Source organism: Hydra viridissima, unplaced genomic scaffold (assembly GCF_058129835.1).
Source record: "Hydra viridissima isolate aposymbiotic clone 2 unplaced genomic scaffold, HvirCarnegie_v1 scaffold_1, whole genome shotgun sequence".
Taxonomy (NCBI): Eukaryota; Metazoa; Cnidaria; class Hydrozoa; order Anthoathecata; family Hydridae; genus Hydra; species Hydra viridissima.
The window spans coordinates 15,562,158-15,587,849 of record NW_028324300.1 but is presented as its reverse complement, the minus strand read 5'-3'; the positions used below and the strand labels follow the sequence as shown (position 1 = coordinate 15,587,849).

Here is a 25,692-nt window from a genome sequence, read left to right as displayed (position 1 = left end):
TTTTTTATCTTTGCTGAATGAAATTAAGTAGTCAACTGTTTTTTTTTTGTCATCCAACTTCATTAAGCCCAGAATAAGCTCTTGTTGGTTTTTTATTGAAGATTTCTTATTTTAGGTTTTTATGGCTAAGCGTATTTCACTAAAAAAAGCAGAAGATATGATTTGTTCAGTGTGCTTATGTTAAAGCATAATTTATCTAAATTTAAAATAAATACTTAGAATTTAAAAAATCTTATTTTTAGTTGTCAAACTTTTAAATTAACTGTATGTCAGATTAGTTGCGTAAATTGTCCCTCAAGGCATGTCCTAAATTGTACCGACGCAACCATTCTGACCGCTAAAAAAAACGCGTCTAAAGTTTAACAAAACCCTTTTGAGATTTCAATTAGAGAAATATCCATTACTTACAATACGAACTTCACCACTTAAACAAAAAAAATAAAAAATTTAGTATTACTTTTGTATTGACAAGCAGTTCTTAAAAAGATGCACTCTCTAGTTCAGTTTTACCAATATGTCAAGGCTGGTGTCAACATGGCTGTGCAGGTGTTAATCAAAAACAGACACAATATATCTGAAACTTTTGCCGAAAATAATATTTTTATGTATTTTTTTTTACAATATTTAGTGTGGTTGTTTTTAAAACAGATATAGTATATATTGTTTTACATTATTTAGTATAACTTTCTTTAATAACTACCTTCCTCCTCTATTCTAATCTTAGCTAACCCATTGGTAAACATACAATTTAAATAAAAATTGTGCCATATGTGGTGATACCAGAAGAAAAAAAATTCAAGTTGCATAGAGTTTATTAAATAAAAAATTTCATTTCATTATATTATGGGCAGTTAGGTGTTATGTTATGTTATATCAGAATATTTCCAATGGCTGATTTTATAAAAACTGTTCCTTTTAATCAGTTCTTTAAGTCCCTTAAATCTAAAATCATAAAATATTTGCAAAGCTGTAAAGTAATTGAAATCAAGAAAGTACAATTAAGGATCTAGTTTCCTTAATTGTACTCTTGGCGCTATTTTTTAAATTTGATTCTTCGAGACTTAACGCTTTTTAAATTTTGAGTTTTTTAAACATCTTTACAACAAACAATCCCTAAATTATGAAATCCTATCGAAAATCCATGTTTTCACTCAGTAGCTTACCTACATTTTTTAGTCTTGTCTTAGGGAGTACAATATTGGCAACCTTACCCTACACTTTTATTCGAGCAGTTTTATCTCCTCCAAATGTCTGCTCTCTATCATCCACATTTGTTTTAAATCATTGGAAAAGAAAGAGCATCGTAAACGAGGGAAGAGTATTATTTAGTGATAATCACTTTTGATTTTTAATCATGTATAATTTTTTCCAAATTTCTTCAATTTTTTATATGAACCTCAAAAGCAATGTTTTCGTCAAACAAAAATTCGACGTTCCGTTTTATGAGGTTATCGAATTGTTCATTCAGGACTTCGACGTGCCTGAAAAATTCAAATTCAATACAAACGCTATCAGAAGTAATTTAAACCACAGTTCATAGTCAGGGTAAAAGATATTATACTCCCACAGAAAATCAAAAATGACTCGAAATTTCTTTCAAGTAATAGTGGCATCAAATACCGAGTTACATTTTAAAACAAAAATACAGTTCAGGTTTTTATAAAACGATTTTGAACTTTTAGTTTTAATGCTCCAACTCATTAATCTGTGACAATAATAAATTTTTAGAATAAATTCCACAATTGAATGTGAAAATTTTGTCATTGGTTTTTTCAATTTGTCTATTTGGTTCAGATGATATTGACTAGTAAATTAAATTATCAGTTTTTTTTTGTTTCATAAAAAACTATGGCAGAAGAAAACACATTTTGTCACCTCAAAAAAGAGACAACTAAAAAAACCCTAAATATTTGTCTCACTTATTCAGAAAAACCATAATATTCTGAAAATTTCAGCATAAATAATCATTTTAAAATGGAGATCTCAAAGCGATAAAAATATAAACAAAAGTAAATCAAAACTTCTATCGATATGCACCCGTTAAAAACCAAAAAGAAAAAAAAATCGGTTTCTTTTTATCTGTTTTTAATCTTTTCATATGAATCATTTTCATATGAAGTTCCTTAAAGAGACTTTAAACAGTAAAAAGGAATACTTTGTAGCGGTTGAACACGATAACATTTAGCTCCCTTTTATCAAAAATTGGTAAAAAATTACTTGACAGGTTTTTCTAATTTTTTTTGTACAAAGAAGCTAACAAATTATTTATTATTTCAACCATTTTTTTGGATTTTTAATTGGACGCTTAAATAGAAACCATTTTTAATTGGACGCTTAAATAGAAACCATTTTTGCTAGAACTTGACATCATCTCCTGGATCTTGCTTTGTATTTCTTCTTTTGAAGTTGCCATCCATTTTTTTTTAAAAATCTTCTCCATCTGAAGCTAATTTCTTGCTTTTCAATAGGATTCCTTTTGTAATTGACTAATAACTTTCAATAACTCGCTGCTCGGAATAATTTGGAGGATTTGCTTCCTTAGGTAACAATTCGACCCCATTCTGTTCATACCATTCTAGAGGCTTCTTGGAGTAGTGGATTGTAGCCAAATTACGTCAAAACATTGTAGGTACATCATGCTTTTTCATGAATGACAAAAGGCGTTTCTTTATGCATTCTTTTGTGTACAAATTCGAGCTCAAAGTCTTAAGAGTGATGTATGGTTCACTTAACTATAGGAGCAGACTGCTTGCCATACAAGGAAATTGGGAGCAAATTTTTCAGTTTAAATACACTTGAATTTTTGGCCATATCTGTACCTTTTGACTGATAAAAATGTGTTTGTTCAGAGGATTGTAATGAATTAAGCTATTTCATGAAAGTGCAAAAGAACTTTCTTTCCGACCTGATAAAATAAGTCATCTAAACTTAAAAAAAATCACCTAATCAAAATTTCGGTTAATTAAAGTAACGGTTTAATCCGAAAATTCAGCCGAATCCAAGTAAAATTTTTAAATCCAAGTAAAATTTCGGCCGAAAACAAGTGAAATTTTGCCGAAACAAAGTTTTCGGTTTCATCCGAAACCGATTTCGAAGCCGAAAGTTTCTGTTAACTAGTTGATTGCTAACTTTTTTTACATAAATTAGTTTCTTTAGCCTTTTAACGGATGATGTATCGCCATCCTTAAAGTATTCTTTGAGCTGATTATCAATTGCATTTATTAAAATACCAAGAAAATTTCTAATATAACAGATGCTTTCATGGCACCAAACAAATTTATATGGCTAATCTGACAAATGTGACCTGTTTTCCATTTGCTGAAGACTGGTGATCTTTTACACTTAAAAGACATCGAACAACTTTTACAGTGCTTGCAAAAAGCCTTTGTGTCTATAAACTTGTTATAAACTTGTTATAAACTTGTTATAAGCGACAGCGGTTGTTACATATGAAGTTATTATATGGGAAACCTCACTTTTGCCAAAAGCTACTGATTGCATCGAGTGGAACCTTTGTTAATGTCAAATATTTCTGCATCGTCATGTCATAAAAACTATACGATTATTTTTGCTTGATTTTAACATTTGAATGTTTTTTCCTCTTAGGCTTCAAGTTTTGCCTAAATTTAAGAAGCACATGGAAATTAATTGAACACAAAAATAAAAGAATATCTCATTTTATGTTTTCTATTTATGTTTGAAGGGAAATATTTCTAAATATGGCGGAGATGAGTATAAATTGTAAAAAAAAGACTCTCCTTAAACTTTATGGCTTTGATTTGCTATGGTAACGCTTCACCAAACCATCACTGAAAAATTCCTTTCAGCTAAAAAAAAATTCTAGAGAAAGTACAAGTATTATTCATCTTGATGAGAAATAAAAAACGGATGATATTTATTTTTAGTATAACTACACTTATAAAATTTGATATAAAAGTTCTATATTTTTAAAAAATAAAAACTTTCTTCCTGCAAAAAATTGACTGTTTAAGAATCCAGGGGAAAAGAATTACTGTGATTGAGGAAAAAAGTCTTGCATTAGCAAAAAAATGCAAGTTTTCTTTTTGTATTTATCGCCATTTTCACACAACCTAAAAAAAAATTAAACATAGTATTTATTTAGCTTTTATTACGTAGCTAGGCCAAGTACGAATATTTTATCTTATATCACTTAAATATCTCATTAATAGATATCAAAGTATAATAAAATAAATTCAGCAAAATTTTTTGCTAAGAATTCCATTTTTAAAGTAACTCATTTTTATTTTACAGAACTTTAAGCTTTAAATTTAAATACAGTAAACACAAATATTGATAGCAAAAATATTATTTTATTTCAAATACATTTTTATAAAACAACTCTAAATATTTTTTAAAAAAATATTTAAAAAAATATGTTTTCAATTACATAAAGTGCATGAAACTATCAATAAAAGTATCAACATATGAGATGCTTTTAAATAAAAAATAGTTTTGACATACGAAAACTATGTTGTCGTGCTCCGGTTCTACAAGAATAAGCTATTTTGATCTTTAAAGAGATTCAGCGAAAATTCGAAAAGAAGTCGTAACTTCTATTTTATTATTGTGTATGTATTTAGATTATTGCAGACTATAATGTACATGAATTACCTAACAAACTAATAATAATAATAATGATATTTGTATTAAAAACAACAAAATTAAAGAAGTTCCAAAAACTTACTTTTTATTTGTAGTTATCTAAAAATTTGAGATGAAATTCTCTGAACTTTTCAAGAAAAATCTTCAATTCGTCCTCAGGTGGAAGAATGGTCATACTAAAAAAGCAACAATAAAAATGAAGCAACTAAAATGCAACAAAAATTCGAAAACAAAACAAAGAACAGTGAATAAAAAAAAAAAAAAAAAAAAAAAAAAAAAAAAAAAAAAAAAAATTAAGTAATTCAAAAAATGATTATTAATTTAACTTAAATATGATAAACAATCAACCTACCGAAAATGAAGTGTACCATCCTTTTGACGAAAACCACTACCCGGTACCACGCATATTCCGGTGTGTTCAAGTAGCTGTAAGCAATAAAAAAAGTCTGCTGCTTGACCCAGAGACTAAAAATCAGAAAGTAGATAATATTCAGAATAATAAAGAAAAGGAATTTTTAAGCTGCAAACGTCTGGACGAATTTGGACATTGATTGCACTCAAAGAGATAAACTCATAAAGAAAAAAATTAAAAACTATGAAAGAAATTATACTTTTGCTTTCTCAATAGCTTTTTGAGGCAATTGTATTTGTGGAAATGCATACATAGCTCCTTGAACCTCATTGCAGGAAACTCCTTCTACTTTATTTAGAGCTTCATACACCAAATGGGCTCTTTTTTTTAGAGATGATAAAATATCCATTTTTTCCTTTAAAAAAAACAATGCAAAAAGCTCTGCATAACCCTGTAAAGTGAACATTTATACAAAATAAACATCAAATTATATTTTTTAGCTTGGGATCCAGTTCTTGTATGTTGTACTAATAGGTTAAAGCACAGTTCCAGAAGTATTCAAGGGTGTTCACAAAGTATTTATTTATATTTGTACATATATATTGATATATTGTGATATACTTGTACAAGAGGAATAATGAAATGGATAAATTTATAAAATGTGAAGAAGAGTTTAAGATATTTATTACTTGTAGAATTATTGTAAGAGCAAACATGGAGAAGAATAAATGTGGAAGATATAAAATATCAGAGGAAGATTTGAGCAATATCTTTATCTGAGGTAAAGATATTGAAGCAGCATATGTTTTGGAACATTTAAATAATTTAATATTATTAAAAAAAGAACATAAATGTTTAATATAATATTTATTAAACATGTTAGGCTTTAATAAGTAATAATTAACTATGGTTATGAATAGTAATATCTCCGTTGCTTTTTTCTATTGAATAGACTTGAGACAGGAAAGTGCCAAATACTTCCCTTGTAAATTTTTCATTGATTTTTTAATTGGCTTTTTACTTTCCTTGAACAAATTTTCTCATACTGTTACTTTTTGGTATCAACATTCTTACTGATTTTGTTCCATACTGAATAGTCCATGAATTTGAAGGGTATTTTTCTTTCGGTACAAAGGATTTAAGTTATTTTTGCACCATTTTTGAGACAAATCACTTATGTGGACTTGCACTATCTCGTTGAAATGTCCAATCATCACTGTTGAAAAGCCTGTTACCTTCTCTCTTTTAAAATTTCAAAACATGAAAATACTTCTCTGCATTAAGGTGTTGGCCTTTGTCAAAAAAGAAAGGCTCCTTGAAGCCATTCCATGTCACCTCCATAGCAACTACTACACTTGTAATGTATTTCTCTTCTTCAAACATTCCACCTGCTTCATTTGGACTTTGCTGATCATCAGCTAAAGCAATATCATTTTGTGGATTATAGTAGCCATTTGACATGAATATCTTTCATCTTTAAATATTGTTTTTTCAACATTTTCACAATTCAGGTTCTTTCTCATCCAGATGCAATTTGACATCCTTTTAGCTTTATAATCTGAAGTTAACTTGAAAACATGTGATAGTGCAAAAAAAAAAAAAAAATGTTGCAGAACAAATGCCACACCTGATAATATATGTGAGTATGGTGAATTAAGATTGACATGTGGCATAACTAGTGTATGTGAACAGTGCAAATAATTGTAAATTTCCATCTAATTGTGCAAGACCTGATGGATTTAAATCACTAAGTTATTATAGAGTACTACCAACAGATAAGCAAACTATTTCATTATTTTCCTTTACACCTAGCTGAGCTAGTTAAAGTTGCACCAGGATAATTCTAATAAATAGATATACATTTAAATTTACTTAGAGCTCCAACATCTGCTTTAGTTTTATATCCAAATACAGGTGCACCATTATATCAAGAACCACTTCCAATAGATACTAATAAAGTACAAGTAGCTCCTGCAAAAATCAAATCTCTTTGTGGACTAAAAGCAGCATACTTATCCTGTCCTCTATTGTCATAACCAAACAATCCATTTCTTACAGCATAACTGTTTTTCATTATGTCTTTAATCGATAAACTATAAATATGTTAACTACATCATCTACACCAGAAGCTGGGTTTAGATTTATTGTAGATTAAAATCTTTTAGGGCTTGTTCTATTGAATTTATAAGTAATATCTCTTATTATTCTTATCTGTAGATAAAGTAGATTGATTTAAAGTGCTAAATTGTGTAGCATTCAAACCACTAAAGATTCTATTGAAAAGTGTGGAGATTTTTCTAGTAATATTATTATATTAGTTCTCTACTCAATTCTCTATCAACTTCATCATTAAAATTTTAATAATATTTTCATCAACATAGTTTTTAGTAACTAATGGGATATGCTAAACTTGTTATTATATTAATACCCATAACTAATGGACCGGTCATTGTATCACCAGTCTTTTTTAAAAATAATGTATTATTATCAACATAATTTTTACTAGCAGCATCTTGAAAAGGCTAAATATGATATTCTATTAATTCATGTAACTAATGGATTCACATAACTAATGATATGGGAGATCAATATGGAAATCAAAATACAATTAGTATATTTTGCGATGAAATTAAAAAGAGTTTAAAAAAAATCTTATCAAATTAAACAATGAAGAAATGATTTCCTGTTTAAATGAAAATTTTATAACGTAAACGTAAAAAAAATTAATGATATAATACAAGAAAAATTTTTTTTTGTATAGTATAGCCAATAAAAGAATTAAAAATAATCATCATTATAAAGATTTGTATTAGTTAAAACTGAGAGTGAGAGGCTATGACAGTGGTGCACAAACTGGGGGTCATGATGTGCAAACTGGGGGTCATGACCCCCAAAGAGGTTGTAAACAAATTTTTGGGAGTCACCAAACTTAAAGAGATGTATTTGAGAATAAAAAATATAAGGTCATAGAGAATCTAATTATTTAATCAAGATACAATTATTACATTTTATTAGTAAAAAAACGTTTGAAAAAAATTTTAGTAAACTAAACAACAAAGAAGAAATAATTTCCTGTATAAATAAGTAGATTGAAAATTTTATAAAGTAAATGAAAAAGATAATGATATGATGTAAGAAAAATTTTTTTTGTAAAAATGAAGGTTATAAAAGAATTAAAAATAAATTAAAAGATAAAGATTTACATCACTTAAAACTAATAGTTAAATCCTATGGTGTATCAGATTACAATTATATGATAGATCTAATAAATCGCTTGAAAAAGGCATTAAAGGATATAAAGATAGAACTTGTGAAATACAATTAAACATGCAAAAATTGTCACACAAGAATTAAAATCTTAAACAGCAACAAAAATGTTTTATATATTTAAATATAAAATAGATTTGTTATTTCTGAAAAGAACAAAAAAATAAAAAGTCTAACCAAGTCTAAAAAAGATGTGAATTTTTGAAATAGACATTGACGTTATGAACATTTAGCTGAAAGGGTAACAGATTTTTATTTGCTATTACAGAGCATCAAAGAACTAATATTGACACTATTTCATACCATTTTTATTTACTGTACTGATCTCGATGAAGAGTTAGAAAAAGGATGTGGTGAAAGTGGAAGATGCGGAGGTATTGCTTTTCCTATGGATAAAAAACAATTAGAGCATAATATATGTATAGAAAATGGGTTTTTTACCAAACTTTCCATGATTAAATATTTGGCATTTTTTTATCTATAAAATTATATTTGCGCCAGAAATTGATTTATAGAATGAGACTTCTATTGAAAAAAGAAAGATATGGAAGTTATTATAAAACTATTACAAGTATATATTTCTGATTTGAAAAAGAACAAAGATATAAATCTTAGTGAACCTAAGTTTGCTGAATATTTAGGTATTCCATCTGAACTTGTACTTAGAAATGATTGTTTTGCTGCTATAGATAAAAAAAAAATTAAAACATCATCTATAGATTTAAATAATTCTTTTGCATATATGAAAAAATCAGCTGTAGCTTTTGATAGTGCATATCTAGCAAATATTGATACAATTATCAAATTCTGAATGCTCGTATAAAATATAAAGAAGAATCTCTAGATAACTCTTACTTATATTTAATAACTTAACTAATCATTCTTTAAAAGAGAGAAATTATATATATAATAGTATGGGTTTAATAAATCATCTTAGATAAAAACCAGATGATCTTGATAGAGAAATTTCTCATTTAAATTATTATTTGAATAATAGAAGTTTTTTATATTGAAGAAAATATTGTTAAAGGTTGTCAAAGAAACCCATATCTCATTATCGAGAAAACTTTCTACATTTGCTAATTATGATGATTTTTCAAAAATATTAATAATTAAAAAAACCTCAAATCCTATCTACTAAAAGAAAAATAGCATCAAAAATTCAAAGTAACGGGATTGAGATGTTAATAGATAATATACATCATGATGACTAAAAATATTCAAAATTTATAACTAGAACATTTTAATTTAACTTAAAAATAATTAAATTGTCATGAAAAAGTCTTGTGATCAAAATGAGGATCCAACATATCTGAATGAAAGTTTGTGGGAATAAATTTTTTATAAATATTTTTATAAATACAAAAAAATATATATTTGAATCACAGATTGATTCAAAGAATAAGATTTCTATAGAAAAGAGGAAGAAATGTCAGATAACAAAAAAAGTTTTGTTAAACAAATATTGTTCTAATTTAGAAAAGAAATTATTAGAAATCATCATCAAATTTAATGTAAGAATAAGTGATGATGCTAAAACTTTTTTCTTTCATTTATAAAATTGAAAAGAAAGAATTAACAAAAATTTATCCAACACTTGCTATGAAGGAGCTATTGTGCCAAGCACTACCAACTGCTCCTCAACAAGACGTAGATAATGGTCATGCTCTAAGATCTGAATACAGATTGTAAAATCTGAATACAGATTGAAAAAATAATGGATTGATTGATGGAAGTGATATGAAGAAAGCAATTAATATTGAAAGGTTAGTACATAAGTTGAATATTGTAATTGAATTGCGTGAAGAAACTATTTACGGCGGATTTGATTGACGTAGTTTATTTGATATGTTGTAAATATAGTTTAAGCGGTTTATTTTATGAGCATATTTGAGATTCTTTGTATAGTATAAATTGAAGGAAAACTTTTTGTAAAGGGAATTTTAAGGAGAAGAGAAAATGTAGAGCTGAAACGTTGTGTTCGCTGCGAGAAAACAACAAATATGTGCTCCACATAAAAGTTCACTTAGAAAACCTTAAGGATCACTTAGAAAACCTAAGGAAATAAAGAGTTTATGAAAAAAATTTATAAATTTTTTATTTATAAATTTTATGAAAAGTTTTTTTCTTACAAATATAAAAAAAAAGGAATTCTGTCATGATGATAATAAAAAATCGGTATATCTTCAGTAGTGGTAAAGAATGCTGAAATCATTTAAAAATAAACTAAAATGTAAAGCATTAGAAGTTATAGTAGTTATAAAGTTATCAGAACAAAAAATGGAAAAGATGAAAGATGTAGAAGTATTTGTAAATAATTATCTTAAATCAGAAGACTTTGGAGAAGTAACTATATTGTATGATAGCAAGATTTCTGCAAAAACTTAATTACAAAAGCCATTCAATTCTATTACAATTCGTAGTGTGTTTATCAACAATGAAGAAAATTTATTTCCATAAATTTAAGTTATTTAAAAAAATATTTAAAAAAGTTATTTATAATAAAGATAAAAAAAAATATTCTTTACAGAATATAAAATGGACATTTTAAATTTTACTAAAACCCCTATATAAAAAAGGAAGTATTGACTCATATAAGTATCAATTGTATGAACCACAAAACAATACAAAATTATACAGCCCGGGTGATATGTATAAAGATTGAGTTATAAGATATAAATACTCATCTAAGTGAGAGTTATTTTATAACTCTCACTTAGATGAGTATACATATCTTATAACTCAAGGTAGATTATCTAAAGCTAAATGTAATGATTATGCTTATGTTGATACTTGATATTGCTAAAAAGATATATCAAGCCATTCTTACTAAAAATGGCTTGACATATCTTTTTAGCAATATCAAGTATCAACTAGGAGGTATATACCTAATATTGATGAAAAATATATTAGCTTTTCAAAGGATGCTGTAATAAAACATCGAAGCAAAAAAAGTAATAAAAATATTTATAAATTTCTTATTTTTCTTTTTTTAAAAAAAAAAAAAATAAAATAACCAAAGAAAAATATTGGTTTTGAAAATTCGAATATTTCAACAAAATGTTGTCTTCATTTATTTGAAAAGTTAACTTTATGCATTTGAAAGCAAAATATGACCGTCCCCAATTTTTACTATGGGTAACTTTGAAAAAACTAATTTTTTTAAAACCATTTTTGGCTGTGATAAATATTATGCATAAATAGTACAAACAAATGTTTAAGATTAACGAAAAAACATTTAAACACTAGTGAAAATAGTGCTTATATATAGAAAATAACTTAATAGTTTATTATTAATGACTTTAAATTTTTCAGGAACAACTATTAAAATGGATTTTGAATACAAAAGTGAAACTGCAGCTATAAAAGCTTTTTAAAGCTTTACTCTCCCGTCAGCATTTAGTTCAATATGTTGCTTCAACTATAAATTTTATACCTCTATGAATATTGTAATTATCATACCATATTTTACAATTCAGAGTATCATGATGAACAATATATTTCTTTTTATTGTTTAAATACAGTCATACGTTATATTCTTGATTGTTTAGTACTATAGGTTTTGATTAGGGGATTTTTACTAATGAGAGAACTAAATAGAAACAAGTGTTGATCAGCTACTCATGCAATTAAGAAAAATACTGGCCAATTTCAAAAGTCTACATGTGACTCTCAATTTCTAATTTAAACCATAAAATTAAATGTATTGATCATCATGAGACTGTAAAAGTATATATGAGATATTAAACATTCATACAAGAAAAAAATTTAGAAAAGTCTATGGTTAGAAAAATATTTTAATGAAAATGCTGACTTCAGAGTAAAGACTAAAAAAAACAACTTTGAAAAGGATTTTTTTTAAGCTAACGAACAATCCTGTAAAAAAAATCCTGGAAAAACTAATCCTGTAAAAAAATCCTGGAAAAACTATGGGAATATGCAAATATATTACGTTAATCATAAATCTAAAGCAAAGAAATTAAAATGCTGCTAAAATAAATTAAAAATGTTTTAAGATTTTGTTGAAAATATAATAGTTTTACATATGAATCAGACAAGAGTTAGTTTTACATATGAATCAGATTGTGCTGCTTTTGATATATGTAAAGTAAGAATGTTTAACTCCATTATGATTATATGAAGGCTAAATATGGTAAAAAAGCAAAAATGTTGCACAGAGATACTGACAGTTTAATTTACTAAATAGAAACTGATGAGTTTTCTGGAGATATTACTCCAGATATTGAAGATTTGATATGAGTGAGTTTAAACCAAATCATTCGAAAGGTATCAAAACTGGATGTAATAAAAGGTTAACGGTATATTCAAAGCTGAAGAAAAAAGGTATGATTATTAGTGAAATTGTTTGTATAAAGTCTAAAGTTTGTTGGATGGAAATATCTCATTCATATGTTTTCTGTGCATGTGGAAGTAGTATATACTAGTGAGTTAGAACACAGGAACTGTGTTCTAACTCACCAGTATATACTACTTCCACATGCACAGAAAATATATGAATGAGAGAACTGAATAACAAGTTCATATATTACTTAAATTAATTCTAACCTGCACAAACAATTCAAATGAAGGTTCTCCATTTCTGGGTGGGTTTACAAGGCAATCTAATACTAGCTGCCCCATTACATTTGACCCGGACTGAGCATTGTAAGTTAATGCATTAGCATGACCAGGGGGTTATTCAGGGGGATTTTGGGGTGTTAAAACATCCCCCAGAGATTGATGATTTATTTAATTTTTTTTAAAGACTTTTTGAATGATTTTTTTTAAAAACACAAATCCCCTACCCTTCCCTAAATCTTCCTAGATATGCCCCTAAGCATGACTAAATTGATTATAATCATACATATATAAATTGACTATAATCAAAACATTTGCAGTCTCAATAAATTGGAAACTCATACTTTAACAGCAGTACTTGCACCATTTGTAATAATTATGTGATCTGAATTACTTGGATAACCATCTCGAGTATTTATAAAGTCAGAAATATGTTTTTTAACTATTGCCAAACCAGCAAAATCACTATAACATCCAGTAATATTGTTGATAGTACTGAGAATTTGTTCTGCTCTTCTGTTTACATCAGAGGGGAAAATATTTTCTTTAATCAAAGCAGGATAGGAGCAAGCTGCTAGAAGCTGTAAAATTAACATCATGACATTGAGTTAAATGCTAAATGCTTTAACATATCTATAATTATGGATTAATATATAATATACAGATATAAACAAAGAAATCCATGCATGCCTGTCGAATAAAAGTAATTGGCTTTTGTCCTATTGCATGACAATCTCCAATATTTGCTTTGATTACTTTTTTAAATGGAAGTTTTTTTCCCTAATTGTAAAAAAAAAAGAAAAAGAAAAAAAATAATTTTCATTAATTTTTTTAAAAAACTAGTTCATGTGATGGCCAAAAAATAAATTTTTTTTAAATTTTTTTTTTATTTTCTGTTTTCTTTAAAAACAAGAATAAGTAAGAAAAATATATACCAGATACAATATGAGTCATAAATGTATTATCATGTTCATATCATCTTCAAAGAATTTTTGATACAAGTTTGAAGTGCTATCCTATCGTTTGCAGAGGCCACTCACATTTTTTATAATAAATATAACTCCCAAAAATTACTAATGATCATGTTTCTTGAAAGGCAGATCATTTTTTAGGTAAAAGTACTGAGACTTGTGGTAGATCTCGAACAAACAAGCAGAGAATGTAATTAACATTTCAGTATGTTGCAAACACTGGTTTCCAAACTGGAAAGGTAACAGACAAATTGGAAAAGTAACAGAGATTCACCATAGTACTGTTTCAAAGACAATTTCTTCTGTGCCAAAGAAAATTTTGACCAAGGCTTCTCAGTGGATAGTTTTTCTACATACTAAGGGAAAAATATTGAGAGCAAACTATCCATGGGTTAATCAAAGGAGTTTTTCCAGTACAATAGGTGCAATAGAATTTACACATGTAAGGATTAAGAAACTTTTGGAGATTTTACTGATATACCAATAGAAAACGATCTCCTTCAATCAATGTGCAAAAGAGTCAACTTATAAATCAGCTAATTCGTTTATTAAAGCAAACAAAACTGAACTATTTAATTAAAAACATTTTAAAACTTCTGATTAAAAGTATTATTTACAAAAAGCTTCTTTCTTTAATATAAATTTTTTTACATGCAGGCAACTGTTAATGAGAAAGGTGTATTTACCAGTGTAGATGCTAGTTGGCTTGGATCATTGGATGATTCAAGAGTACTGAAAAACTCAAACATCTACACATTATTACAAGGTCTTGAAAATCAAAGTTTTCTATAAGGAGATGAAGGGTATGAAATTGCCCTTTTTATGATGATACCATTTAAAAATCTCAATGAATTCTTATCTCATTAATATTCATTGTTATAAGTGAAAATCCAGTTGGAGATATTTTCTAAAAGTATTATTTCATGTTTTATCCTCCACAATATTGCCAAACATTTAAATGATCCAGATTTTGAGTCAATCAAGATAATATATATTTCAAGAAAAAGAGATTTTTCCTGCTACTGACACAGAAAATGAATAACAACTTTGTCTGCTTGCTCAGCAGCATAGAAATCAAATTGCTTCAGCACTGACATGATGTAAGTAACATAATCCCTTGATAATAAGTTCAACAATAAATTAGTACTAGATTAACTTTCACTTGCCTCAACATATGTTTATCTTCCATAAGGAATACAGCAGTGTTCATAGTCTATTCATAATAAGAACACTTTAAACAGTAATAGCTTTGCTGCTCCAACATCACTACAAGTTGCAGCTCAGCATTCCTTCAATTATTTGTCTCTCCTGTTTCTCCAGGTAATTTCACTCTTTTTGTCGTGATGGAAGGTGATGCTTTTGCAAAAGGGCTACCTGAGAAATGGTAAAATAAAAAAATAAAAAAATGATCATTTTAAACTTTTCTTCTGATGGATCAGTAAATAATGAAAGAAAAAAAAAAACTTTTACTAAATTATTTTTAGAAAAAAACCAATAGCTTTATTGCATGCATGTATTTTTCACTTTAATCTTCATTGAAACCGAAACTGAAACAGACATATGAACAGAAGTTGTGATACTTTCGGTTTCGGCAAAAGTTTTCGGTACTTTCAGTTTCTGCAGAAATTTCAATCCAGGTCATGATGATCCAGGTCATCATGATCCCACACAAATTTATTGGGATGGAGAGAAAGTTCTTTAGCACTTCGCCATCACAAATGGATTTTGTTCGAACATGGGAGGTTCTACGGCTTTTAAGAAAGTTCTGGAAAGGTTGCTGATAAGTCTTTTTAGTGACTCTATTTGGTTTAGTTTGTTTTGGACTAACTCATTTTATGTTGTTTCGTTATCCGCAGTCAATGTATTCTGCTGACGGAAATGTTGAGAAAAGTAAAAATAGTTAGCAATATTTAATCTTTGAAAATATCCTTTAAAACAATTTCGGCTACAAAATAAGCGTCTGCGTATCGAAACTTTTTATTACGATGCGATAAGATAAGATACCGGATTGTGCGTATCGTAAGTTTTGATATATTAAGATAATATCGTATCCAAAAATGCTCACGGTAAAGTTTCGATATTTATCGAAAAATTACGATATTTATTGTTTAGTTACGATAAATATTGTAACTCATATCGTAAATACAATTACGATACTTATCGATACATTACGATATTTTTTATTTTTCCGACTAAAAAATTAATTTTTTTAAAAACCTAAGTAACTGTAATACAATTACAGTGGTGTGACCTAACAAAGTCCTATGCTTTAAGAAAGTCCTAATTTAAGAAATGACAAATTTTGTATAAATAAAAGAGACATTTGCGGAAAATAACTTTGCTGTTTTAACTTTATATCTAGTTAGATAAAATGACTAAACATTTTTTCTAAATGTTTATTTTATGTATGCGAAATTTGTCATTTAAATTTGGACTTTTTAAAGCATAGGACTTTGTTACGACAAATGTACTATTTAGTTCACCACAATTAGCGGCGACATTTGAACAGGACGAGATTTTAATTACATCACAAGTATTTATTTATTAAAAAAATTGGACTAACCTGAATTTTAATTGAATTAACCACAATTGTTACAATTATTTTAAGAAAAAACAAAAACGCTCAAAAATAGTTATTCATTCTTTTTTAAAAAATGAATATTTTTTTTAAGTTTTTGTTTTTATTTTAAAAAATAAACAAACAGTTGAATTGTCTTCCTAGTGAAATACACAAAAATTCACTAAAGAGTACAGAAAAAGTAGATAAATTTAAACAACTTCCCAGCAAACAAAAAGGCGTCTTTTAGTCGTCTTAAAGACGTCTTTTCAAGATCGAAGAAGACGTCTTAAAGATGTCTTAAAAAGGGCTTAGTTGTCCGTCGAAAAGACGTCTCACTCAAGACTGTTTAAAGACGTCTTACTGAAGACGACCTAAAGATTTCCTTAATTATATTTTAAGAAAACTGTGTTGTATTAATGGTATATTTAGGTTGCTACTACCGATAATAATGGGTATTAACAACATTAAAAACACTATTAAGCAAGTTCAAGTTCTTACTTTATTTTTTGGAAACATTATTAAAGAAGAAAAAGAAAATTATTTTAAAAAAAAAAACAACGCAAATAATTTAAAAAGGCACATATAATACAGTTAGTTGGATTGTTACCAAGTATCTTTCTATTTAACAATTTATACAACATATAATAATATATACAATATATAACAATAAAAAAGAATATTTTTTTATTTTGTTTTTTGCCGTGAAGGAGCATTTTTACAATACCGTCCAACTTGCTGTTTAATTTCAGCATTTGAAACCTTTTCAAATCTTCTTTTTATAACTTCTAAAAATCAAATTAATCATGTAGGATATATTTATCAAATATATTGGAAATAAATTTAACTTAACATAGATTTTTAACTAAATTAAAAGTTGAATAATTTAAACCTATTTTAGATTACCTTCTATTAAGTCATACAGTTTAGTTGATAATAAACCAACCTTTCCACCAGAACCTTTCAAGTTGAACTGTGTCAACAGGTTATTTGTAAATAATCTAAAAAACATATCGAATAAATGATAAAATTTATGAAAAATATTAAACAATTTATAATTATTGATTTCCATAATTACTATACATAAAAAATATATTTACCACAAACACGAAAAATGATTGCTATGCAAAATGTAATAAAAAAACCTATTCATGACCAATCTTGTCAGTTGTTTAAAATCTTCTGCACCTAAAAAACTGAGCTGTTTAACCTAAATAAAAGTTTGGCAAAATAATTATAAAAAAATAACTATTTTCACTTTTAATTTATATGGAATATAAAGTTTTACATATGGATAAAGATTTACCAAATCAAGTCGAACACAATCATCCTCTAAACTTTTGATAAAATCCTCATACTCTGCAATAGTGTCTAATTTCTTGATTGCAAAATTACTATTGGGTTGTTTGTTTATAGCTAAAATAAGCTCCTGGTTTTCAAGAACCTTTGAAACCATCTTGAACATCATGTGTTGGTATTCAAAATTATATGAAGAAAATGAAAAAAGAAATATACAGAATGCAAAACATTTATTAATACATTTTCAAAATTGTTTACAAGTATTCTTATACCTAAAAAAAATCCAAATGTGAGTACAAATACTCTCCACATTTTACTTACTCCAAATAAAAAAATCAAGTAAATGTTAAAGAGCTTACTTCCAACTTCCATAGGAAACTTATTTTTGAGTAACTTCTCAGGTCCCAAGCTTCAATCATGGTTTTTTCTTGTATGTCTGTTCTCTGAAGCTTTTTGTTTGGTTTTGATGTATGAGGTATAACTAAAGCAAAAAAAAATTATACATATAAATAATAAAAAGTTACTTTTTTAATCTGCAACAAATTTTTTTAAAAATTTTTGGTACTTTGTTATTATTAATACATTTTTTTCTTATTTTAGGCTTTAGCTCCTCGAGATCACAAAAGTTGATGGGTAAGAGGAGGGGGAACATACAATTTTTTAGTTTAGAGCCTATAAAAAAAAATTATATATAAAAAAAAATTTGATTGTTCCATTTCAGTTGATTGTGAAGGTAAAAATAAGTGAGGCAAAGATAAAGTTAACAATAAAAGAATATTCCAACTTTAATGAACAAAAAATATAGTAGAAAATTCAAAAGTAATACATACATAGTGCACCAGAATATGAAGGTGATTGTTCCTCTGTAGTTGAATGTAGAGGTAAAAAAGTTTCAGCTAAAAATAAGAATTCAGTAATAGTGTAAATTAAAAATATATAAATTCTAATTTTGAAAAAATTGAAAATTAAGAGACAAAGTGTACCAGAACACAGATTAGATTGTTTGAAAGTAGATCCAGATGACAAATTAGAGTCAAAAGATCTTTTTAATGGTTTTTTCAACACAGATTTAAAAACTGGCGGAGGCAAAGGAAAGTCAGGTAACTCTAAAACATAATAGTTTTATTTTTTTTTTCTTCTAGTATTTATACAAACATTAATTTACAATATAGATTTGACATTAAACAAATAAAAATAAATAATTAACATAAAAATAATTAAATGTAATTATACCATTAACATTACTTTTCACTTTAAAAGTATTTTTGGAAACACAAATATCTATTTCATCTTCCTCCTCTGTTGCTGTGGTGTAACAATATTCTTTTAGTTCTTCCATATTATCTAAAAGAATCAAAACTCTTATAAATCCAATATAAAAATCAGATATTTTGCCAGCACATACATGGTGGCAAAATATTTGATGTTTATATTGGATTTATAAGTGCTACAATATATATATATATATATATATATATATATATATATATATATATATATATATATATATATATATATATATATATATATATATATATATATATTTCATACCACTCTCAAATTTGATTTTAACAAGTTTATATTTGTCCCATGTCTCATCCACATCCAATTCATCTTTAACAGCTCTATGATAAGATACACCTGCAGGCCAGAATAATATTTTTTTATCAGTATCTATCCACCTTCTAGGAACAACATCTTCTATTTCCTCAAAGTTCTCTATCCAAACAGCTCTTGCCCAAATCATGGTGTAAAACTAAATCATGAAAAAAAAAAAATAAAAAATTTAAAATATAAACAAAAGCCTTATATTAAGTTGGAATAACAGAAATAAGTAGCAATAACAAAAGACAACTGTCTTTTAATTTAAAAACTTATAAAGGAACGAAAAGGAACAAAAAAAATCATTAGGTTAATAATTATGGTGATAATGACAAGGAAGAGCACTAATTTGTCTGAAAAAACAGACAAATAAAACGAAAAAAGGAATTAAAAACAGCGTTAAAATAACTGTGTGGGCAGTTTAAATAAATCTGTTTAATATTTTATATTTTTAAAATATTTTACTTCATCAAAATATCTCAAAAGCGAAATGTATTCATGTGTTGTTTTTTGTAAAATTTTACTAGATATATATTTACATTATATAATACCATAACAATTTTTGATTTATAATTATATAATGCCATAATAATAATTTTTGCCATAATATTTATGAAAAGATTTAGTACGAAATGCTATTCTTTTACTAATAAGTTTTTAGGTCTATCTGTTTTAATTAAATAAAAAAAACCAATATTTCTTCAAGCTATTTAGTACTATTTTATTTTAACTTACAGCTGTGCTGCATCATTTTACTATTAAAAATGGTAGTTTTAATAAATTTTCTAAATAATAAAGAAATGAAACAATGTTATAATAATGTTATAATATATATATATATATATATAAATATATATATATATATATATATATATATATATATATATATATATATATATATATATATTAGGGTGTCCCGTTTTCAGGGTCATATTTTATTTTGACTGCTCCTAGCATTTTTCTGCTGCGTATATGTGAGAAAATGAGATTTGTAAAGTTTTAGAGCTCTAACTTTATTTTTGTGACTACACAAGCCACATTAAGTTTCAAAAATCATGATTTTTGGGTGAAAAAAGCCTATTTTTACAGTGCTTGTGTAATCACACTTTGAAAGGTACAGGCTAATCTTATGTTGAACCATGTTCTAAAATCCCTAATTAGTTAGAAAAAAATTAGGAGCAGTTTGAATAAAACAGTTAATTAGGTTTGAAGTGAGTTCAAAAATACGCAGTTGACACATTTTACCTATTTTTATGCAGTTTGACGCGGTTGACAAAATCAAACAAAATACTGATGTAATCATTACAAAATGGGTCTAAATCGATCTCCGAACCCTTTTTACACCTAATTAGACCAACAAAAATTCTAAATCGGTTAAAAAGTACCAATTATATATTTAATTCAATTTATATATTATACATGACATATTTTAACCACTAATTCTACAACATATTAACATTTTCTTTTCTTTCCACCACCCCTTGGGGTCTTCCAGCCTTTCTTTTCTGGTCCACTGCTAGAAGAAGATCTTGCCTCAGCTCTTCATCATTGCTTCCATCAACAAAGCCATCTATAACCTTAACATTCCTCTCTGCAACATCATTAGTTAAAGGAATGTTGGAGATAAAATCCTTGAACTTTGTGTAGCCAGACAATCTGTTCCACATACTAGGTGGAATCATCATCCATTCAAGTTACTGGCTATCCATTTTTTAAATTCATTTTCAAGATGTTAAATATCAAAATGGATTCTCAATTAAAAAACTCAGACAACCTGGGGCTCTCTTCTTCTTTCTCAATGAAACCTGATATATTAACCTTTTTATACATAAATGACAGAGGATCCTTTTCCTTTAAATCATTTATCATCAGGATTCTTTCAACAATTTCAGTCTTTTCCTCATCTGACAAAGTTTATTTTGTTCAATCTGAATAAGAGAAAACTCATCCAAAAGTTTCTTGAGGAGTTGATTATCTGGACCTGAGGTTGTCCTGAAAAGCTTTTCAACATTCTTAATATGACACTCATAGACATGATTTCTGCAAGCAAGATGCATAACAGGTCTTCCAAGATAGATGTATAACCATAACTTGACGCAGTGGTGTCAAATACTAGACCTTTAATGTCTTCTTTGAGTGAGTTTTCTTCTAAAATCTCAATAATCTTCTCAGTATGACAAACTCAAGTAGAACCAGTGACAGGAGGTACTCCAAGCAAAAAATGTTTTCCATCACAAGTTACACTTAATGCTAAGCGCTCTCTTTTGTGTTTCTTTCCATCAATATACTCTTTGACTAGCTTACCATCATCATGAAGAATTATGTTTGATCCAGCCTTTGCTTTTTAAGCATCCCTGGCTTCCTCCGCTGTTTCCTGTATGACCTTTCTACAAATTCTGTGTATATTGGATTTTGAAATACCTTTACTGGAAAGTCCACTTATATCAGCCACCTGCTTTAAAATATTAGATTGAGCTCTGATGCTTATGTGTTTAACCTTCGAAACAAGGACAGTATCTCCTACTATGCCAGCAGATGTAGATGGTTATGGATCTATCTCATCTTTACTCAAGTCTGTAGAATTAGAGGTGTCTGTTTCCTCTGAAGATACTTCTATTTCACTTGAAGATGAAATCTGTAGCTTAGACTGATAACTCTGGTCATTATCTGCTCCAGACATTCATTCTTTTGCCTGTTGAGATCTTTGAGCAGGACAAATGTACCTTTTACCTTTCTTCCCAATGTACATTTTCCTGCAACTTCTTTGATCATTTATGAAAATAATATCTTCTGCCTTGTCTACCTGAGATCTTTTGTTATCTTTCTCTAATATTTGTATCACATCTCTGGGCATAACATCAAAACGAACAGGCAAAATAATGTCTTTGAAAATTATTCTCTTTTCTTTAGTGTTTTGCCTTTTTTGAAGAGAAATCGGTAATTCACTCATTTTGTTCTGTACTTTGTCCACTCTGGATGTTGGAATTCCAGCTTTTTCATAAATAGCAGTGACCTTTTTAACCAAACACTGACAATTTTCCTCACAAATGAGCTTGAAGTCATGAGAAAATCCACAGCAGAGAAGGGTGTTATTTTTGATCTTAGGATTTTAGGTCAGTATTTTGTTTGATTTTGTCAACCGCGTCAAACCGCATAAAATGGGTAAATTGCAGTGACCTTTTTAACCAATCTTATGTTGAACCATGTATCTTTGAACTCACTTCAAACCTAATTAACTGTTTTATTCAAACTGCTCCTAATTTTTTTCTAACTAATTAGGGATTTTAGAACATGGTTCAACATATTATTAGCCTGTACCTTTCAAAGTGTGACTACACAAGCACTGTAAAAATAGGCTTTTTTCACCCAAAAATCATGATTTTTGAAACTTAATGTGGCTTGTGTAGTCACAAAAATAAAGTTAGAGCTCTAAAACTTTACAGATCTCATTTTCTCACATATACGCAGCAGAAAAATGCTAGGAGCAGTCGAAATAAAATATGACCCTGAAAACGGGACACCCTAATATATATATATATATATATATATATATATATATATATATATATATATATATATATATATATATATATATATATATATATATATATATATATATCTATATATATATATATATATATATATATATATATATATATATATATATATATATATATATATATATATATATATATATATATATATATATATATATATATATATATATATATATATATATATATCAAACTTTGGATACAGGATGCAAATTAGTAAAACATAATAAATATAAAATATTTAATCAAAAGAAATCTGAATTTAAAAACCTTTCAATTAATGTTCTATTTCATGCAATAAAGGAAAGCATGCAAGACCTCCCTTCCAAGGTAGAACAACAACCTTTCGGCAAAGACTTTCCATTTTTAACTCAACAAACTTAACTCCAATTTCATCAATACTTGGTATGAAGAAAATTTGAAAGGTTTTAGACTGAATAGGTTGTGTATATAAATCATTTTGTAAATCAAGTCTAAATATTCTACATTTAAAAAATCCAGATGATAATTTCTCATCAACAAAACAAAATTGATTTTCTCCTATGTAAAAACATGAATTATTCAGCTTCACTGAAACTTTTAGTTTTCGAGATTTTGTATTTAACAAAGATTGTATACTTTGATATTGCTTGGCTATTTGAACAACAGGACTCTTTGAGTTTTTTACTGCTTTCTTTAATGTCTGCATATAATTTTCAAAGGGAAAACAAGATATGTCATTTAGTGAACAATCAAATTTAACATCATCATCACAAATATGAAGTAAACAGTGAACATTGTAAACACAGAATGAATTTGTATATAAATGTTTTGAGTTGATAACAAAATAATTAATGAGTTCTCTAGCAAAAGCAAGATAATGTTTCCTAAATTCACTGTCTTCATTTAAGAGAATTACCATTGCAACATGCAATGTTAGAAAATGATTATAAATTTCTTTACTAACAACACCCTTTAAAACTAAGGGACCAGTGTATAAGATAAATTGTCTGAACTCTGTTGCTTTCCACTGATCTAACTCTAAAAGGGAACGTGGTTGTCGAGCAAATTCAGATGGCATCATACCACGTAAGCTTAATAGATTATCAGATATTTTTTTTATTTGGCCATTTGAAAGTCTACAATGTTTTGGACCAGACTTTAAAAAAGTAAGTATACGTCTTACTACACCAAGACAAACCATGTGCATGTAATCCAAAATAAAATCAGAAACACAAGATATTTTAAGTTGAGCTAAAGGAGTAAGAGATTTCTGATGATCAGTATACAAAAAGGAATTAAACTCTTCAGTTAATCTTGGAGTTGATGGGTTGTTATCAATATAAACCACTCTATGCTCTTCATAAAATCCCTTAACTTGGCATCGTTCACAGGAGTAATATCCTGTATGACTTTGTATACATTTAAGAAAAGAGCGAGAAGGTGCATCACATATGAATGCTTTAAGTGTAACATCAATTTTTTTATCATTATAGTATAAACCTTCACCACTTAACAATAAAGATTCTTTGAGAAAATCATTAAGAAAACCATCCAAGCAGTCTGGTTTACCATCACCACAGAAAAGTGCAATGATAAAAATATAGTTCTCTATAAGACCAAGTATTGGCCATAATTGAAGATTAGAAGATTTGAAAAGAGGTAGCCCATCAACATCAATAGTAATAGATAACCCAGTACATTGAGAATCATTTTTTAAATTCAAAAAATTATTTATGCCATCAGCAATAGTAAAGTAAGCATAAGTTCCACCACACTTCCTATCTACTGTAACAACTTTAGAGGGTTTTAAAAGCGTTCTTGCATCTTTTGGTAACTCTGAATGACCATGTTTTTTAAGAATACTCAAAAGCTCGTTTAATTGGTTTTTAGAAATTTTGCTTTTCGAAGACCACATTGCTAAATCTTCTGATAATGTTTCTGTTGTCAAAAGTGGTGCTGCATTACAACATTCAAAATTCTCATAATTACAACTCGAAGACTTATTGTTTTCTTCTTTAAAAACATTATTTAGGGCTTTACAAGGATTTTCAGGCTCAGCCTGAGAAGCATTAAATTCAGTATTCAAATTCGATGTACTATCATTAATATCTTCATCTTCAAATGTCATTATAAAATTCAACATACTTTTATTCAAGCGACGACGCTTCATTCTATTTTCATTTTCCATAATGATTACTATATAAAACCTTTTGCTAGAATAATGATTTAGAGAATTAATATTGGTCGAGATAAAACTTTTTATGAAAAATTTCTTTAAATGACACGGAATTTATTGACGCCGAAAGTCTTTTTAAAAACGTCTTTAAGACGACTAAAAGATGTCTTTTTGTTTGCTGAAATTATTCGAAAAATGAAGATGTCTTTAAAACGTCTTCAAGACATCTTACGAAGACCCGCAATTTTTCACGACGACTCAGTCTTTTAAAAGACGTCTTGAAGACATCTTCAAGATGTTATTCGAAGACAAGACCATTTTAAGACCTGAATAAGACGGTCTTAAGACGTCTTATGTTTGCTGGGTTTCATCAGAACAAAATTTCAAAAATTACGTTCTAGGAACTAATCTACTAATGTAATAACAAGTATATATAAATGAATTTTCACTGGTAAAGTTAGTATACCTATTTGGATTCACCAAATAATTTTTAAAAATTTATTGACCTATGCAATTGCTTAAACATACAGTGAGTCCCAAAAATTATTACTCCAACCTTGCATGAGTACTTTATATTTGCTGTCATATATGAATTATAGGAGAAAATTACTCAATGTTAGTATCGTTGTGTTGTCTGTTATCATTTATATATATATATATATATATATATATATATATATATATATATATATATATATATATATATATATATATATATATATATATATATA

General features: G+C 27.5%; 2 protein-coding genes across 7 annotated transcripts; both read right to left on the bottom strand.

The window, feature by feature from the left end:
• Positions 1-2,985: 2,985 nt before the first annotated feature.
• Positions 2,986-14,540, bottom strand: LOC145187528 (alanine aminotransferase 2-like). Its single transcript, XM_090069210.1, has 10 exons — positions 14,478-14,540; positions 13,511-13,600; positions 13,165-13,401; positions 7,404-7,497; positions 6,911-7,054; positions 6,311-6,393; positions 5,235-5,426; positions 4,976-5,088; positions 4,706-4,799; positions 2,986-4,091 (listed from the first exon to the last, which is right to left on the bottom strand). Exons 1-9 carry the CDS (start codon positions 14,538-14,540, stop codon positions 4,709-4,711), a joined length of 1,107 nt encoding a protein of 368 aa, XP_089925336.1. The 3' UTR covers positions 2,986-4,091; positions 4,706-4,708.
• Positions 14,541-16,918: 2,378 nt separating this feature from the next.
• On the bottom strand, positions 16,919-25,203 carry LOC149893550 (uncharacterized). Of its 6 annotated transcripts, XM_090100651.1 has the most exons (10): positions 23,074-25,203; positions 19,199-19,403; positions 18,881-18,991; positions 18,631-18,753; positions 18,478-18,543; positions 18,007-18,128; positions 17,655-17,804; positions 17,494-17,558; positions 17,255-17,349; positions 16,919-17,136 (listed from the first exon to the last, which is right to left on the bottom strand). In XM_090100651.1, the coding sequence occupies exons 2-10, from the start codon at positions 19,392-19,394 to the stop codon at positions 17,036-17,038; spliced, it is 1,029 nt and encodes a 342-aa protein (XP_089956777.1). In that variant the 5' UTR covers positions 19,395-19,403; positions 23,074-25,203; the 3' UTR covers positions 16,919-17,035. The 6 variants fall into 6 exon arrangements, 5 of the variants coding, with proteins under 5 accessions (XP_089956777.1, XP_089956795.1, XP_089956782.1 ...); XM_090100669.1 differs by lacking the exons at positions 16,919-17,136; positions 17,255-17,349; positions 17,494-17,558; positions 18,631-18,753 and having other exon boundaries at positions 17,706-18,128; XM_090100656.1 differs by lacking the exons at positions 16,919-17,136; positions 17,255-17,349; positions 17,494-17,558 and having other exon boundaries at positions 17,706-18,128; positions 18,478-18,753; positions 24,931-25,053.
• Between the last annotated feature and the right edge of the window lie 489 nt (positions 25,204-25,692).